This window comes from Artibeus jamaicensis, unplaced genomic scaffold (genome assembly GCF_021234435.1).
Source record: "Artibeus jamaicensis isolate MK-2021 breed Jamaican fruit bat unplaced genomic scaffold, CSHL_Jam_final scaffold_1689, whole genome shotgun sequence".
Taxonomy (NCBI): domain Eukaryota; kingdom Metazoa; phylum Chordata; class Mammalia; order Chiroptera; family Phyllostomidae; genus Artibeus; species Artibeus jamaicensis.
In genome coordinates, this window is record NW_026522029.1 from 13,015,739 (window position 1) to 13,032,177 (window position 16,439).

The 16,439-nt window shown below is 49.5% G+C and overlaps 1 protein-coding gene across 2 annotated transcripts in view; it reads right to left on the bottom strand.

The window, feature by feature from the left end:
* The window catches only part of SNX7 (sorting nexin 7), a 60,570-nt gene extending 44,890 nt beyond the window's left edge, over positions 1–15,680 (bottom strand). Inside the window, exon 1 of one of the 2 annotated variants that reach the window (XM_037153059.2) lies at positions 15,478–15,680. In XM_037153059.2, the coding sequence (XP_037008954.2) occupies positions 15,478–15,621 (144 nt within the window). In that variant the 5' untranslated portion in view covers positions 15,622–15,680. The remainder of the gene's footprint in view (positions 1–15,477) is intronic. The other variant, XM_037153058.2, reaches the window with a different exon arrangement.
* Positions 15,681–16,439: the final 759 nt, after the last annotated feature.

A 16,439-nucleotide genomic window follows, 5' to 3' on the forward strand; every position in this document is an offset into this window, starting at 1 on the left:
ATTTTTTTTGTCTTAGCTTTCTCTCAAGCCCCACAAATGACAGTGAAGAGACAAATAAACTAATAAAAACCAAACCAAACCAGAAGGGATAAACCCTCGAGGTAACAAGAAGACACAAAGCGAAGTTTTCTTTTTGGAAACTGGAAGTCTGGTGACTGAAATGTCAGCGCACAGAAAGCTGAAAAGTAACCCTAGGAGAGAATGGTAAGTTAGGAAGAAGGCAGGTTAATGACCGAGAATCCCAACGACACTCAGAATGAGAGCCACCAGGAAGCGTGGACAGGGAGTAGGGATAGAGCTAAAGCCAGAGAATTAGTTGAAAAGCTAATAAAACAAAAAAAAGAGTTAGCACCTCAGAGTCCCTCACCTATCCCAGGGGTCAGGTGGCCTTTCCCCTCAATTCTGCAGAAAACTGTAAGTTTCTTTTCAGAAGTGTCTCTGATCTCAAGGGCACCAGGCAAGATGGCGGGATGGTGGCCCTACGAACATACGAACTTTAAGACCAAGTCCTACATCCTAGATGGACTGGTACCCATCCCCATGCCTCACAGGCCCCAGAATGTCGGCAGGAGGGCTCTTATTTTTCCTTCAAATCAGTCTGAGTGCTTTGAAGCATCAGAAGTATTCAGAGCGCTGGTCTTGGGTGCCCCCCTCTACCCCACACAAAGTTAGTGGTGTGAACTTACAATTCAGCGTCTGGGTAAGCTCTCAGTACAATAATGTAAGTGATGTTAGGGTAGCACACTAGTCGAAGAGACAAGAGTAGCGGTTGTTTTATTAAGAAGGTTCAGGTTACTGTGATGACAGAAAGGTTTGTGAAACAAAAGAGACAAAAATCATCTAGGAAATCATCTAGGCAATCATGGCGAGGACCAAAAAAATCGGAGACCAGTGACAGTTGGGTTAATCAGACAAGCAAAAGCATCAAGACAGGAAAGGTCTTGCAACAAAAGTTGAATGAAATAAACTATGGCACGTCCCTTTGATAGGGTATAATCAAGCGATTAAAAGTAATGTTTTAGAAGAATGTATAGTAACTGGGAAAAAGGTTCACCGTGAGTAATTAAGAGAAAATCACGGTTCATAAAATGTGTGTTCAAGTAGATTCTAATGTGCACACGTGTGTGACGGAGGGTAGCCAGAGGAAGGAGAGTAGAATAGTGTGTGTGTGTGTGTGTGTGTAAGAGAGAGTGAGGGAGAGGGAGGAGGGGATGGAGGGAGGAAAGACACACTTGGGATGGATGAACGGAAAAGTTACACAAAAAAAGTTAACCGCTATTCCAGGTGTTGGGATTGCTGTTGAATTTCATATTTTTTTCTACATGTTTATTTTTTTAAATAAAAAATAAATGCGGATTTTGAGACAACACTAAGCCCATCAGAGTAAACACTGAATGTCGTGCAAGAGGTGGAAAGAGCCACTGATATAAATGAAAAGGGTCGCCCAGGGCCATTTTGGCAGAAGACCTTGGGGTGACATTAGATGTTCCCCTTAAGTCACCAAAGTGGCAGAGTTCCACGGGAAATTTAAAACTAAGCTGGAGGCATATAAAAATGGGATTGTCAAAATACATTATAAGAAGCTAAGACAATGGCACACTGAGCAGCCGTCAGAAACAGAGTTTCGAGGTTCCAAATAGATGTGCAATCGGCAGGCACACAGATCTCCCTCAATAGCCATTCCATGTAAGTGGCAGTTTTTTTAGGCTGACGAATTTTGATTTGATGGGCAAACGTCCTTTGGAAGTCCCCCCACCCGGCCTCCGACCACGGCTCTCATGCTCTCTGATGCCACCCATTTTACTCGCCACAACCCACGCCTCGCACCTACTACATAATTTAGCAATTCTATTTCTCCTGCTTAAAATGCATCCTTTTGTGGAGCGGGGAAGAGCTGCATGCATTTACAAAGGCTCGCAATCCCACTGAGTGTACTGCAGTGTCGTGAAAATATGCCTCCGCACCGAGCAAAGGAAGAAAATTACAGGCTGAAATTTAGCAACATCCAAGATTTCAGCAGAAGGATTTAAATGACTATGAATCACTCAAAAAGCATTCTTAAAACCTCAATAAAACCGACTATCCAAAGTGTTTTTACATTCACTTCCAAAAAAAAAAAAAAAGAAGAAGAAGCCGGGGGGGAGGGAGAAAATATGCTGATAATACATTTGGACAGGAATAAATGAAGAAGGGTTTGAGGTGACCCAAAAAGCACTTAACCAAAAAGGGCTCCGCTTAGCCTTTGGTGGCTGATGCTTTTCAGGAGAAATGGATCATTAAACTTTGGTTTTTTTCCAAGCAAAGGCCTCGCCTCCCCAGTGATGATGCAGGCTGGTCCTCCCTCTTTCCACCCCTCCTCTCTCTCTCTGCACACACACACACAACTTCTTCCACTCATTCATTCATTCTTGGCAATTGGGCATGTGCCCATTATCTTATGAAAACGTATCTTTTCATTGTTTTCTTCGAGCAATTTAACCAAAGGGTCGTTACCTGTGTGGTAAGGCTCTAGGTCTTAAATACCACCCAACACCACCTCTCCTGTAGCTGGCAAGCTGGAAAGATGGACACAGATGTCCACAGCTGCCCACACTCACGCAGCCAGGAAGTTGTGTCTGGTTTCAAGGTGAGAGCTGAACAGGTGGAGTGGAGAAAGCCCTCGGCTGCAGGAAGTCATTGTCTTTTGTCCCCACGCCAACCCACGGGAAGAGAACCCACCCAAGGGACCTGACTGAAGCGAAAGAAAAGGACATCACTGGAACCATCACTGGAGACTGAGACTGACTGACAAAGCCACGTCCAAGTGCAAGGATTCCTCGGGTTCCTCTTGGTTTACTGTGAGCCTTTGTTAAGTTGAATTGTGCCCTTCCAAACTTCGGATGTGGAAGTGGCCTGGTTAGTGGCCTCTTAGAATGTGACCTCTTTTTGGAGAGAGGGTCTTTATAGAGGTAACCAAGTTAAGACATGGTCATGGGGGTGGGTCCTGATGCAATGTGATAGGTGCCTTTATACAAAGGGGACGCTGGACCCGGAGACTTCCACAGACAGAGGACAATACCACCTACAAGCTGAGGACAGAGGCCTGGACATACCCCTCCTTGCTGCCCTCGGACAGAAGCAGCCCCGCTGAAAAACCAGACTTCAGACGGTGAGCTCCGGAACTGTGGGAAAATAAACCTGTGTTGTCTGGGCCACCTGGTCTGTGGACCTTGGTCACGGCACTCCCCCCCTCCCCACGGATTCCCAGCACTCCTAGCAGAGAGCCGCACAGGGTAAACATCTAAGGCAGTGAAGGGACAGAGGAGGAAGAAGGCATTATGATGGAAACCGTTCAGCCTTGCCCCACGCATTGCTTTTTTTACAGGTTATCCATCCACTTCTGCAATTTCTGAGAAACGTGGGTGCCTTCCTCCTTTCCTATTAGGTGTGTCCAAATTGCTGTTGAAATACATAAAAAAAAAGGCAAGGCTGGAATGCGGAACAAACAAGGGTTTGCGGATGTGTGTGTCCTCTGGGGGGCAAAACCAGGAGAAACGGGTCAGCAGGGGAGACAGGGCCTCTCTGTGGGGTCCTTCCCGCAGGGACGTCTGTGACCTGCGCACAGAACCGCTCACAGAGACGCGTGGGTGCCTCGGGGAGCCCCACACCGCGTCCGCCATCTGTGCCGGCGGCTCGTTCCCTTCTACACGTGGAGGGGGTAGCCATCCACACCAGAAGTGTGATAACCCAGAAAGGGCCACGCGAAGAGAGCCGCCGATGCCCGCGGGGGGCGCACACCCGGACAGCGGATGGGACAGCGCCTCGCACGGGAGGAGCACGCCGTTCTCAGGGACGCTGGTGTGATGGGGCTAAATTTAGCCTCCGCAGCTGTGTTTGGGCCTACGACTCCTTCCAATCTGCCTGCGTGTAATCATAATGCTGAATCGGAAAGGCCCGCCGTGGAAGGCTGGCGAACGGACGACGGGGGCGGAGCCGCGGGCCCCGAAGGTGCGCACAGCACACGCGCCCCGTCTAACGCACGTCCAGTCTGGGGGTACAGCACCTGTGCCCCACACGCCCTGTCCTCCGCCACCTCAGCAGTGTTTGTGCTGCTAGCACTTCCTTTTTCCAGCTGCGTTGCCTTGCCTGCATGCACTTGGACTTGAGTGCGTGCACACTCGGGTTTTGTGTGCTACAAGGCTACACTGACCACAGAAATTTTTCACATAACTTTATTTGACATGATTGTCCCCTCTGACAAAAAAAAAAAAAGAGGTATATATATTTTAAAAGTCTTTGTAGTAGCTAGGCAGAGCTAAACCTAGTTCAAGTTTACACATACACCACCTGTGTGAGTCTGGGCAAGTGGCACTACTTCGGAAGTGCAGTTTTCTCACTCGTGACCTGCTAGAGAGGCCATGTCCTGGATCAGAGAAGGATGTAGCAGAGGTTACAAAGAGGTGAGTAAACGTGACATGTACATTCTCTGCTTGAAGGGTTTACATGAATTAGCTTACACACGCCTTCCCACGACCCGGGCCAGCACGCTCTGTTACACAGCGAGAGAAACCAACTACACCTTCATGCAAGAACAGAGGTAACCCCCGTAATTAAACCCCCGTGGGAGGGGAAAAAACAAAGCAAAGAGGAATTCATACAGGACGACATCACTTTTAAAAGTCCTGAACCATACAAGATCCAAAATCGTATAAATCCTTAAAATATATTGCCTCAAGATATGTATAGAAACTTTTATGAAAACCAAACAAATAATGAACAAAAGTCAGATTCTTATTTTCCTTTAAGCAGATGAAAGACAGTCCTGGGGAGGACCACACAGGGATATCAGAATGTGGGGTTACGTTTTATTTCCTAAGCTGAGTAGTGGGGAACACAGGATGCAAATTTTATTATTCTATTACTAGGAGTCTGCAAACATTTTCCAAAAAGGGCCAGATAGTAAATTTGGGCCCCATGGGCGATCTGGTCTCTGTCACCTTGCCCACGGTAGTGAGTATACATTCACAGGAAATACAATAATGACCAGGTGAGACTGGGTGCCAATAAAACTTTATTTACAAAGCAGACCAGATCCGGCCCACAGGTTGTCATTTGCCTCTATGGATGTTACATAGATATATAGAGAGACAGCCATAATATACATACACTTTCATATATATTCTTCTGTATGCATGAAAATATTCTACAATAAAAAATCATTTTAAAGTTTTAAGAAGCATTCAAATGGTACGATCAAATAGGATAAGGGTATATTCTTGATTATTAAAAATAGGGCATTGATTTTCTTCTCACGGTTTCCTCATGAAACCTAGAAATGAAAAGAAAGTCCTTGACCTGTGCAAGGTCGGCGGAAGGTAAGTCTGTGCTGGGAGTTTTGGCATCTGCGTTCCTGTCAGGGGCGTTTTCAAACCCTCAGACCCTCACGCACACACACTCACGAACCCACGGTGTTACTCCCCACCCATAAAAATGACTGAAGCAAAGAGCAAGTGAGACGCTGAGGCCGAAAGCTAGGCAGAGCTTCCACTAACACACGCAGCAAATGCATGTTAAAGACATTCCAGGTCGGGGCCGCGAAATGCACAGATGACCAGGGACTCCTGACGCTGCCTGAAACTATGCCTGGGGTTGACACCCGACAGCAAAAAGCAATCCAGGCGCATTTCAGAAGGGACTCACTAGATACTTAGGGCATCAGGAAAGGTAGCAGCTAAACCTGTGCACCGAGAACTCTCCTCCCTGGTGCTTCCCAGTGGCCTGGCAGATACCTGGCTAATGACTCACGCTGAGTGGAACTCGGTACAAATACAGCCTTTCAGAAATGAGGCCAGAACATGGGGAATGTTCTCAACAGTAGCCGAAAGCACACACCTTCATTATCTCCAGTTAAAAGCTCCCCACCTCAACTTCATCTCCACGGCCTGCGTTGACTCCATAGGATTTTCCCGTGGTTTTCGTGCAGTTAGTGTAAGTCACTGTGGACAGGCACGTGTCCCCACCCCCCTACCAGTGCACAGCCGGGGGAGCCTCCCTTCCATAGCAGAAGCTCCTTAAACACAGGGACACCTGTGTGTCTGGGATTCTCTGGAGATCTCACTGCAAATGCAAAACAGATGCCTATACCAGTTAAAAACGTTCACCTTAAATACAGTAACAGCAAATACCGATTGCTTTCCGAGTGCCCTGGTACTGTGAGCTTGCCTCATCCTGTGGGATCTGCTCTACAGCCCGATGGGCCCCGGCAACCTGGTCAGAGCCAGCATGTCCCAGACAGCGCTCTTCCAGGGTACGAATGATGCTGCTTCCCCCCAAAGCACTTAGGTCTGAATGGCGGAGCCAAGACCCTGCCACCCCCCCCCACCACTGCCATCACTGCCACTCCCTCCCACACAGAGCACCCAGTGTCACAGTGTCACCCTGTTTAACAAGCAGTCATTGAACGCCCCCCACGTGTCGGCCCCGGGCTGGGGATACAACAGGAGCCAAGTCTGACCTGGCTCCTACTCTCAGGAGCTTACACTGTGGTGGGGGGTGGGGGAGGGTAACAGCTAGTAAACAAATATGCACAGGAGAACAATTCCAGGTATGACCAGGCGTTGGGGAAGAAGGGGGTGAATTCCAGGGAAAGAGAAGCGGGCTGTGAGAGTAAAGGGTGGGGGCCCAGGGCAGGAGGATGCTCGGGCCAGAGCTGTGGGTGGGTGGCGCTGTCTTCATGGAGGGGGAGGGGCTAGCCACGGGGGACAACCGGGGACAGGGTCCCATCAGGAACACACAGGTCTAGGGCAGGAAAGGACTGAGGGCCTTGGAGGACGGCCCAGCCACAGGCTCCAAGGAAAGGGGAACCCACAGACCTCACGTGGAGATTTACTGGGTCAGCACTGTGCGTAGTCACGTTTTGATCGCCCAGGTCTCTAAGACGGAGAGGAGAGCGCCCCCTGATGAACGAAGGCTGCACCCCCAGCTCCGGAAGTGAGACATTTGGTACACGGCCTGAGGTCTTTGAGGAGCTGCATGGTCTGACTCAGACGACTCGTGAGACGCATTAGCCAGTTGGAGGCTATGAATTATGACTCATGCCTCTCCATGTACCTCGGTTATGCTCGGGCAATTTCTTGCCTGGTGGAAAATTTCCTTTTTCATATTTGACACAATAGGAAAAAACTGGTTTTCCTCATTCTGAAAGGCCCAACGTGCCACTGGCCTATAACTCGGCCACCAGAGCACTGTGGGAGGTGGGCTGATTGTTCTCGATGACCCCTCACCTTCCCACGGGAAGGTGACGCCTCCTGGTCCATTTCCAGGGGGCTTCCAGCGTCTCCTACGGAAGAAGAGTTCGCCACCTCATGGGTTTGACCAGGGACTTGCTCTGGGTAGCAGCGTGTGCGTCTGAGCAAGATTCGGAGCCACACCTGAGTCCAGGACGATGTGTCCCAGGCAGGGGTGACTCCCTCAGTCTGGGCCCCAAAAGGGAGAAGATTGGAAGCAGATGCAAAGCCTGGAAGAGACGCCCAGCCCAGCCCAGCCACAGGTAAGGGGCACACGAGCCAGAGACAAGTCTTGGCTGTAGGTCTGCCCCTGAGATCCTAAGGTTGTGTGGACTATGGCCTGACCTCGGGTGAGCTGATGATAACACTGTTCAGTGTTTGATGAGATTAAACACATGCATGTACATGTGTGTGGACATATGTAGACACATACACACACACATTTAACCTGCTCAAAGTTAGTACAAATGAACAAATTAGGGATTCCGCCCCCCCAGTTTTGAAGATTCACATACCAAGGGTTTGCCATGTGTTTTTTGGTCACACATAATAAGGCTCTTATTTTCATTTTAGACAGAGTTTCTACTAATGTGTCACCTTAAATGATTAAGCTATGTTTTTCATTTTAAAGCTTTACTTCATATATCAAAAATTAAATCTATGACTAAAAAAATAAAATCACAACAAAAATAAGCCTAAGATATTATGCTAAATAAAAGAAACCAGGCATAAAAGATAACATGTCACGTGATTCCATCTATATGAAATTTCCTGGAAAGCAAATATATAAAGACAAGAAGTAGCAGATTAAGGCTGTCTGTGGTTCGGAGTGAAAACCGATTATCTGTAAATGGCCTGATAGATTTGGATTTGGAGGAAGGGACACAGAAATGTTCTAAAGCTGATTTACAGTGATTATATAATTCAGTAAGTTTACTAAAAAAAAAACCATTCACCCCAAATGGGTCAATCTTGTTGTTATGTAAATTATACCTCAATAAAGTTAGTTGAAAAATCAATAACAAATAGTATGTCATACCAAAGCTATGCTCAGCATAAAAAAAATAAAATGATTTCAGTTGCAATTTTAAAAACTACTGGTTTAACCTTCTGTTCTGTCATAAACGTGTGTTTCTGATTTTGATGTCACCGCTTGCTAACTCCTTTGGTGGCCCAAAGGCACCCTCTTTTATTAGTCCTACTGACCACGCTGTGCTCCCCAGCACGACCCATCCACGCAGCATCAGAGCCGGTCACACATTCCGCTTCCATCAAACGGAACCTTTCCATCATGCACCTTTTCACTCATTTGTTGAGAAATTTTTAAAGTGTATTCTTAAAGTGTGTAACTGCGAATGTAAGTTTTCCCTTCAGCCTTATACTCTCTCTGGCAGAGGCTGGATACCGGCCAGTCACCGATGAACCCGCAATGACCGCACAGCCACTGGGCTTCGCCTCTGATGCCACTGACCGCTCCTGAGACAGGAGCCTGCATCCGTTCAACTGCGCTGGGGCGTCCACCAGAACCGGGAGCACGCGAGGATCTCAAACTGCACCTGCACCACTCTGTCCAGGACATTCTGAGCATGGAATGTGCAAGCCTGGAATCTCTCAACATCGTTTTTCCAAAATATTTGTGGAAATAAAGAAATGAAATGCTGTTGCCTGCACAAGCGAACGGTGGCCCCCTTCCTGCAGGTCCCTGGGGTGCGTTTTCCCTTTTCCTTTTGGTGGCATGACATCCACCCACCTTTGCAAACAGAACGTTGGCTTCTGGTTTTAATCTCTCCTTCTGCACCTGCGTTCGCAGCCCCCGCCCCGGGTCTACTCCGGAAGCTGCCTACTACTCCTGCTGGAGTGGGATCCACTCCCTTGCAAAACAGTCTGCGAATTCGAATTATCACCATCCCCCCATTGAGACAGGTGCTGTTAGCTTAAAGGGATTTATTTTCCAAAGTTCAGAAAGGTTCCTAAATAATTTCACTGGGGTTTTTTTTGTTTGTTTGTTTACGCTTTGTGTTTATTTCTTCTAACACAATCCAAAGAGAAGACCCTGTCCAGACACCTGACATACCTCTGTCACCAGGCCATCGCCTTTGCTCACCATTTATTTATTAGATTCACCAATTCGTTTTAATTACATCTGCCCCAGCATCCTGCTCAGAAAGACCAATACAATACAAACTGAATTTTCTGAAAACAGATCAATGAGAAATTACAGTCATAATTGGGTTTGTACACAGGAAAAAGGTCACGGGCCATGCCCTCCGCTAATGTCTTTATTCCATAAACATTTCGATTTCCTCCTCTTCTCCCTTCCAGGAGATTAATCCGTTAGAGAGGGACAAGCCACCAAGGTTTTGGAGGAGAGAAATACCAATGTATAAGGTATTTACTTCGCTCGGAATCAACTGAGTTCATGTATTCAGAAATTATGAGATTTTGAAACCCGATTATGAGGAGCAGAGTGGAGAATTCATTCTAGCTGGAGATGAAGAGGCTCGTAGGGAGGAGTCAGCTTTCCATGGGGCCGCAGATGACAGGAAGGACCTTGTCTTGTTGGCCCAACAATCACTGAGACAGAGGCCGGGACTTACAAAGTTCATGTCATGGCCCGTGGACCGACCTAGTTCAGGGCTTTTCAACTTGCGAGGGGCCAAAGAATCACCAAGCCCTGTTCTACTGCAGACGCAGCCCCACTGGGTGTGTGGTGGGCTCCAACAAGCTCGCGGGGGACAGGGTGGGTACGCAGGGCAGGGGACAGAGTGGTGAGGCAGGACAGCCAGGGGCAGAGCCTCAAACGGCCAGTGTGAGGACAGGATCAGCGCTGTGTGCTCTAGAAACTCACCAGCTGCAGGCACACGGGACAGAGTCAAGGCCGAATTGCTGAGGCTGCGACTGGAGACTACACGAGGGCTCTCGAGGTAACCATGCTGACTGTAGCCATGGAAACCGGAGGAGGGCACCAATTCCGAAGGTAGCAAGAACATGAAGCAGATGCCGGTGTGGAGAGTGAGTGAGAGGGATAAGGAGAAGGGACCACTGGGTATTTCATCCTGGATGTCTGAGGGACTGTCACCTCATTAGACCAGCATTAAACGGGAGGGAGAACAGGTGCGAGGAGAGAAATACGTGAGAATTAGGAAATGGCAGAACACAGTCCAGTGTGGGACTTGGGTTGAACGGTGAGTAGGGCCATGTAATTAAGACTTTCCATTGCTCCGGGAGTTCAATTTAGTAGGTTAAAACTGCATTTGTGACAGCTTCTTTATGTAGGAGGGACAGTCCAACCATCGCGCCGCCCTCTTTGCTGGGACAGTTACTCATGCAACTTGTACTAGAACATTCCTAGCGACAGAATTCATGACCGTGATGAGTGATCCCTTTCATGCTGGACCTTCCACTAGAAAAGCCTTCCTGAAATGGACCGACAACGTGGACTTTAACGTATGTTTGACCTAGTGGTTCTAGTTGTGCCTGCAAACATCCATTTAATCCACCTGGACCATCCTAACTTGTCACAGAAGACCTGTGCTCCTCCCCAGCCTTTCTTCCCAGGCCCTGGCTGCCAGACACACAGGTGAACCCCCTTTGCATGGGTCCTTCCCAATGGCCCGTGATGGCAGCCCCTCACCTCCTCGCTGAGGCCCAAGCCCCCCGCCTGCAGAGCCCGCTCCAGACCCGCGGCTCCGTCCCAGTCTGTGCAGCAGCCCAGGCATCCATGGCCAGCCACCAGGGCCCTGACTTCTGCAGACGAGGTGACAGCCCTCTGCCATCTTCTGCCGTGAACTGTCCATTCCCCTTTAAGATTCGAGAGTGGAGGGACCGCAGAAGTGACAGGGACGGTTCCGATTACAGTCCACCAAACGCTCCAAGTGACCTTGGAAAGACGGCGTCTGTTTAGACTCAAAATCACGTCTTTGTGTAAGCCGATCTTTCCGTCCCTGAAAACCACGAGGGATGTGTGTGCGTACCACGGCCCTGCACAAGGTCCCCCGCCCGTTCTGCAATGTCCTCGTGTGTGTTACTTCCACCCAGAACCTGAGGACTTTTCTTTTTTTCCCTTGCTCCTCTCCCCTTCCTCCCCCGCTCCCCCCGTCTCAGAGACACAGGAAACAGTACTGACCGTAGCCAAAGCCAGTGATAGCAGAGAGGAGCTTCTGGGGGTGAGAGGCAGGGGGGTGGATATAGCAAATAGTCCAGATCAGCCCTTTGCCTCATTGGCTCGTCTTTTTTAACCACCTCACTCTTAAGACCCTCTGAGGCGGCATCAGCCTGCAGGCGAAGGCAGCAGGACACAGGCCCTGCCTGCTGGAATCTGCCTGCCTGCTCTGCCGTGACCTGGGCAGTTGCATATTCATGCAACACATATGCACTCATGCATGCATTCATACGTGCACACACTGTACATGCTTGCTGTGTGTGTGTGCATGCATGGGTGTACTGTGTGTGTACAGTGTTTGATATAGCTCAGCAGAGCATCAAGGCAGGAAACCACTCCTTCATTCAAGGATAGTCCTGCTTTGTTCCCGAACTCGGCCTCGAATTCCATGGCTCCTTCCTGAGTTATCTGTCTTCATTTGGATGAATCACTGGAGAGAATTCTGACTCTCATTGGGGCCAGAACCAGGACAGGGACACAGCAGACAGTAAGGAGAGAAGGTTCAGAGAACAGATGGGGAAAATCGATACCCAAACTTCCAATATTTTCTCCTAAGTATTCGACAGAATTGCTGAATGGCACCCCCACAGCTCTGCACCCGCACACTGAATTTCTGGGTTGGCCGAGATCCAACACCAACAGGCGCTGGATGCCGCAGCAGCTATATCCTACTATTCTTTCAAAAATAATTACTTCCATAAACACAAGGCTCTTTCAAAACTGTGTTCAAATACACACGTTTGTTGTTATATTTCTGATTAATCATGAAAACAATCTTAATTTTCCATTATTCTTATAAAACATGATCACCTCTTTGTTTTTTTAAGTGTTTATAAACAAAAGACTAAATTGTTCTGTAGCTCCGATAGTTTTGCTGGAGACTGAAATGAAGCCTAACAGTCTGGAACATCCTTTTTGCCGATTATTTTTTACAAAGACAGCTATCCTAGCTTGCGGGCACCATACCCGGATTCTACAACTTCTCAGAGGTGATTAGTGGCAATGAGGATAATCAGGTCTGTAAAGTCTCTGAATACCCTACAGGACAGAGACCTCATTTCCTCATTTCATTTTACACCCCCGAACACCTCGAGAAAGGCCGGCAATCAGGTCTGCCCTCTCCTGAGAGCCAGAGAGGCATCTCGGTGTCGCTGGGACCCGCTGGCCAAAGCTGTGACTGTTTCAGTGACTAGTTCTTCTGCATGTCATGTCGCTGAGTAAAAAGATAAAGGTCGATTTATTTATTGTAATATATTATTTTTCATCTGAAGGAGAACTTTTCCCTTTAAATGTACAGCAATGGTTCCCCCCCCCCAACTTGGTCTAATTAAGATGTTTGCAAGCCCCCTCTCATTTGCCCAGGCCCAAGGCTGGTCTTATCCTATCGTAATTTTCAACCTTCTTTGTTGTTTGAGTCATCGGTTCCGCGCTCCGACCTTCCAACATCAAAACTTGATCTTTGAGGTCAATGCCTTGCACCCGCCCCGAGGTCCCTGGAGGCAGGGCATCATCTCTCCTCACTGGATGATTCCAAAACTTAGAACAAAGCTCGCCTGTTGCACTTTCCAGGTCTCTCCATTGGTTTGCCGGCTTCAGTGCTGCCCCATCTCCCCCCTGGGCTCCAAGAACGGAATCTCACAGTTCTCCTTTTCCAAAGAACCCTTATTAGCACAGCATCGTATGCAAAAACACTTAACATGTGTTTACCAAGTACTTCTACTATACTGGGGGGGGCAGTAAAAAGAAGTAATCGTAAGTCAAAGATCCTACTCTGTCTGGTCACGGGCACGGTATAAACTCACAAATTATCTAAGGGAATAAGGGACCACGATGGTGAATAGGACAGCCATCGGCGTGAACACACTACAGGGCAACATCAGAGTCTCCAGGAGTCATCCCCATGCCGTGCTGGGCCAGGCCGGCCAGCGGCAGCTTGTGCAGAAATAGAGAGAGGCCAACAGAGAGGGCTTTCTTAAATGTGCCTGTTTGACTGCCGGTGGTTAATGGTTGAGAAATTCAGCGCACTGGAGTATCAGTGGAAAGCTCATTAAAAAATTTCCAGGCATTCTTTTCTGATTTTCACCGGCACTACCGGCTCACCTTAATCTGTGTGGCCACCTTCTAGAGAGGCGGTCCTTCACTCTTCTCAGTGTCTGACCCAGGTCCTTATAAAACACTGACAAGCTGGGTGGAGCCGGGTGTATGGGGCAAGGCTTACATTCTTTTAAAAAGGAATGTAAAATTACAAATGCAAACTTAGGCAGGAAAACAGGTTTACATTTACAATGAAAAAAGATCTCAACCAATGACTGGAGATCTAAAAGCAGTTCTTCTGAGAGCTGGAGACAATTAGCAGAAATGCTAATTTACAACTGCTTCTGGTTGTTCCCCTACCCCTGCTTAAACCCTTCACCTTTTTCACCCAGTCCCCCCCCCAAGCCCTCCTCCCCTACACAGCTGTCAGTCTGTTCTATGTGTCTATGAGTCTGTTTCTATTTTGTTTTTCAGTTTATTTTGTTCATATGGTACTTGTCTTTCTCTGACTGGCTTATTTCACTTAGCATAATGCTCTCTCTCCAGGTCCATACACGCTGTTGCAAAAGGTAAAATTTCACTAGACACCTGTATGGTTTTATTGACTAATGTCACCCCAATAAATTCAATAAGAATAGAATAGAGAAGTGCTTCTGGCTGCAACCTGTCATTTCCTTCCCCCCTAAAACACTATCAGCTCCCGGGTATCCCCAGTATTTCCAGAGGCCTAAGCCAATGAACACCCAGAGATCTGAGTTCATTAGCTTCCCTGAGGACTGTCCCTGATAACAGGCGCTCATTAAGAGAGGGCTGGGGCACTTAGAATCTGGGACAAGCAGTCACATGACAAGTTTGAAAGGATCCCAGCTGACTCCAATGCACAGTTGCCACTCCCATCACCCCGAGCCCTCGGAGGTGGGCAGGTTCACAAGGCAGAGCCATACCCTGACATTCACCCTGACATTTGTGGACCAAAAGCCCCTTAGAAGGCAAGCAGAGAAGAGGCAATTGCCCTTCACTGAAAACAAAGAATATGTGGAATAGAAAAGGCAGTGTTAACTTGTTACAAGTGAACCTAAGTAAGTCCATTGTCTTGCAATGGAAATACCATGAAAGGTCAAATGACTTTAGAAAGAGGACAAAACTGCCACTGGCTGAACCACTTCATGTCATTTTAAGGGGAAAAAAGTTCTACAGACTCCTCTTTGGGGTCATAAAGTAATTATTGTTCACTTTCCAACTTGGGTCGCTGTCCCAGAATAAAGCAATGGTTACATCTGCTGCTTTACCTGACACCTCAAAGTAACATCGACCCAGTGCCCGGCCCTCCTAGTAACGAATACAATGTTGTCACCTCAGGTCTTCCACCAGCCTCAAGGAAAGAAACCGGGTGGCATTCTACGGCCCCGCAAAAAAGAATTCCTTTTGCAAAAAGAAATTGCAACCACAGTCTAGCACACACGAGTCCGCGGCAAACCCGAGTCAGTCTCCCTCCAACTACAATACGCGCTAGGGGGTCGGCGGGGGCGTCCTAGACGTCGGGAGGGGGGCGGGGGATGGAAGCGTTGGCTGTGGGTCTGGTGGCCGCGGCTGGTTGTCTGAGATCCTGGGCTCCTCAGCGGAGCTTCCTATTGGAGCCCCGAACCGGCTGCTCGAGAACAGGGGACTCCGTGGCACCAATTCCTGCCAGACTTCAGACGCACCTCGGGTGTCTCCGGGTCGCAACTCCACTACCAGCGACACTAAATCAGGCTGGCTGCGCCTGAAAAGAAGCTGCTAGGGGCGGGGCACTCTGGGCCACCGCCTCCCGGTTTGGGCACTGTCCCCAGAAGTCCACGTCGGAGAAGGAAAGAGCAGATCCAAGGGACAAATCACAACTTTGCAAACTCCATGAAGCTACAGCCCTGCCCCGAGGGAGGTCAAAGTGCAGGCAGAGGAGGGAGCGCCGGCGGCCGGACCCACCCACCTCCAGCCCGCGGGGCGCACGGGAACTTTCGGGGACGCCGCCGCGCTCACCTTACTGAACACCTCCAGGTCGTCCTCGTCCCCGTCCAGGTCCAGCACCTCGGCCGGCAGCAGGGCGGAGGGGCTGTCCCCGCCGCCGTCCCCCGCCGGGAGGCCCGCGGAGCGCTCGGGAGCCGCGGGGAGCTCGCCCTCCATCCCGACAGTGCGCGCCCGCCGCCCGCCACCCGCCGCCGCAATCCAGGCCCCGGAGCGCGCCCATTGGCTCCCGCGCAGCCCGGCCTCCCGGCCCGCTCCAGCCCCTCGGCCGCCGCGCAGACGCGGAACTGTCGCCCGGCTCGTCCCTCTTGGCCCGGGGCCGCGGAGGCGCGGACTGCGCGCGGGCGCGGGGAGGGACGCTGACCACGGAAGGCAGCGGCGGGTGGGCGCCCTGGCACCGCCCCGGCCCCGACGCGGCTCCTCGCGGCCCAGCGAGGGGTTCCGCGCGCGCGCACACGTGGGGGTCCCGGCTTGGCGACCCGACAACCCTGCGGACCCGCGGCGAGGCTGGGAGGCGGCCAACCTGGCTGTCCGGCCCAGGGAAAAGGCCGATCCTGTGTTTTAATGGTGGCCTTTCTTCTCGGCGTGTCTTTCGACTCTTTCACTAAGACGAGTGCAGAAAAACTAAAAGACGTGAAAAGCTCTTTTCGGTTTCGGAATTGATTTTTGACCCAGTGACCGGATTGTGTGGTCATTTCACTGTCAAGACAGGGAAGTTGGATTGAAAAGCTATTTTCAGCCACGTTCAAGTGTAACTTTACTACGGGGAGCCTTCTTGGCGTTCTTGAGCTAGAATCAGGGAGCAGGACCGGTCCCTGCCACCAAGAAATTATCTTCAGTCTCTGCCACTGCAAACCTGTGATTAGTCGTTAGCTTTTTATTTTTTAAAAACCCTAAGTTCCAAAAATAGTGGCAAAATTGAATGCAAATGGACATATTTTGGAACTGACTTCAGGCTTTGCTCCCTTAGGCCCTAG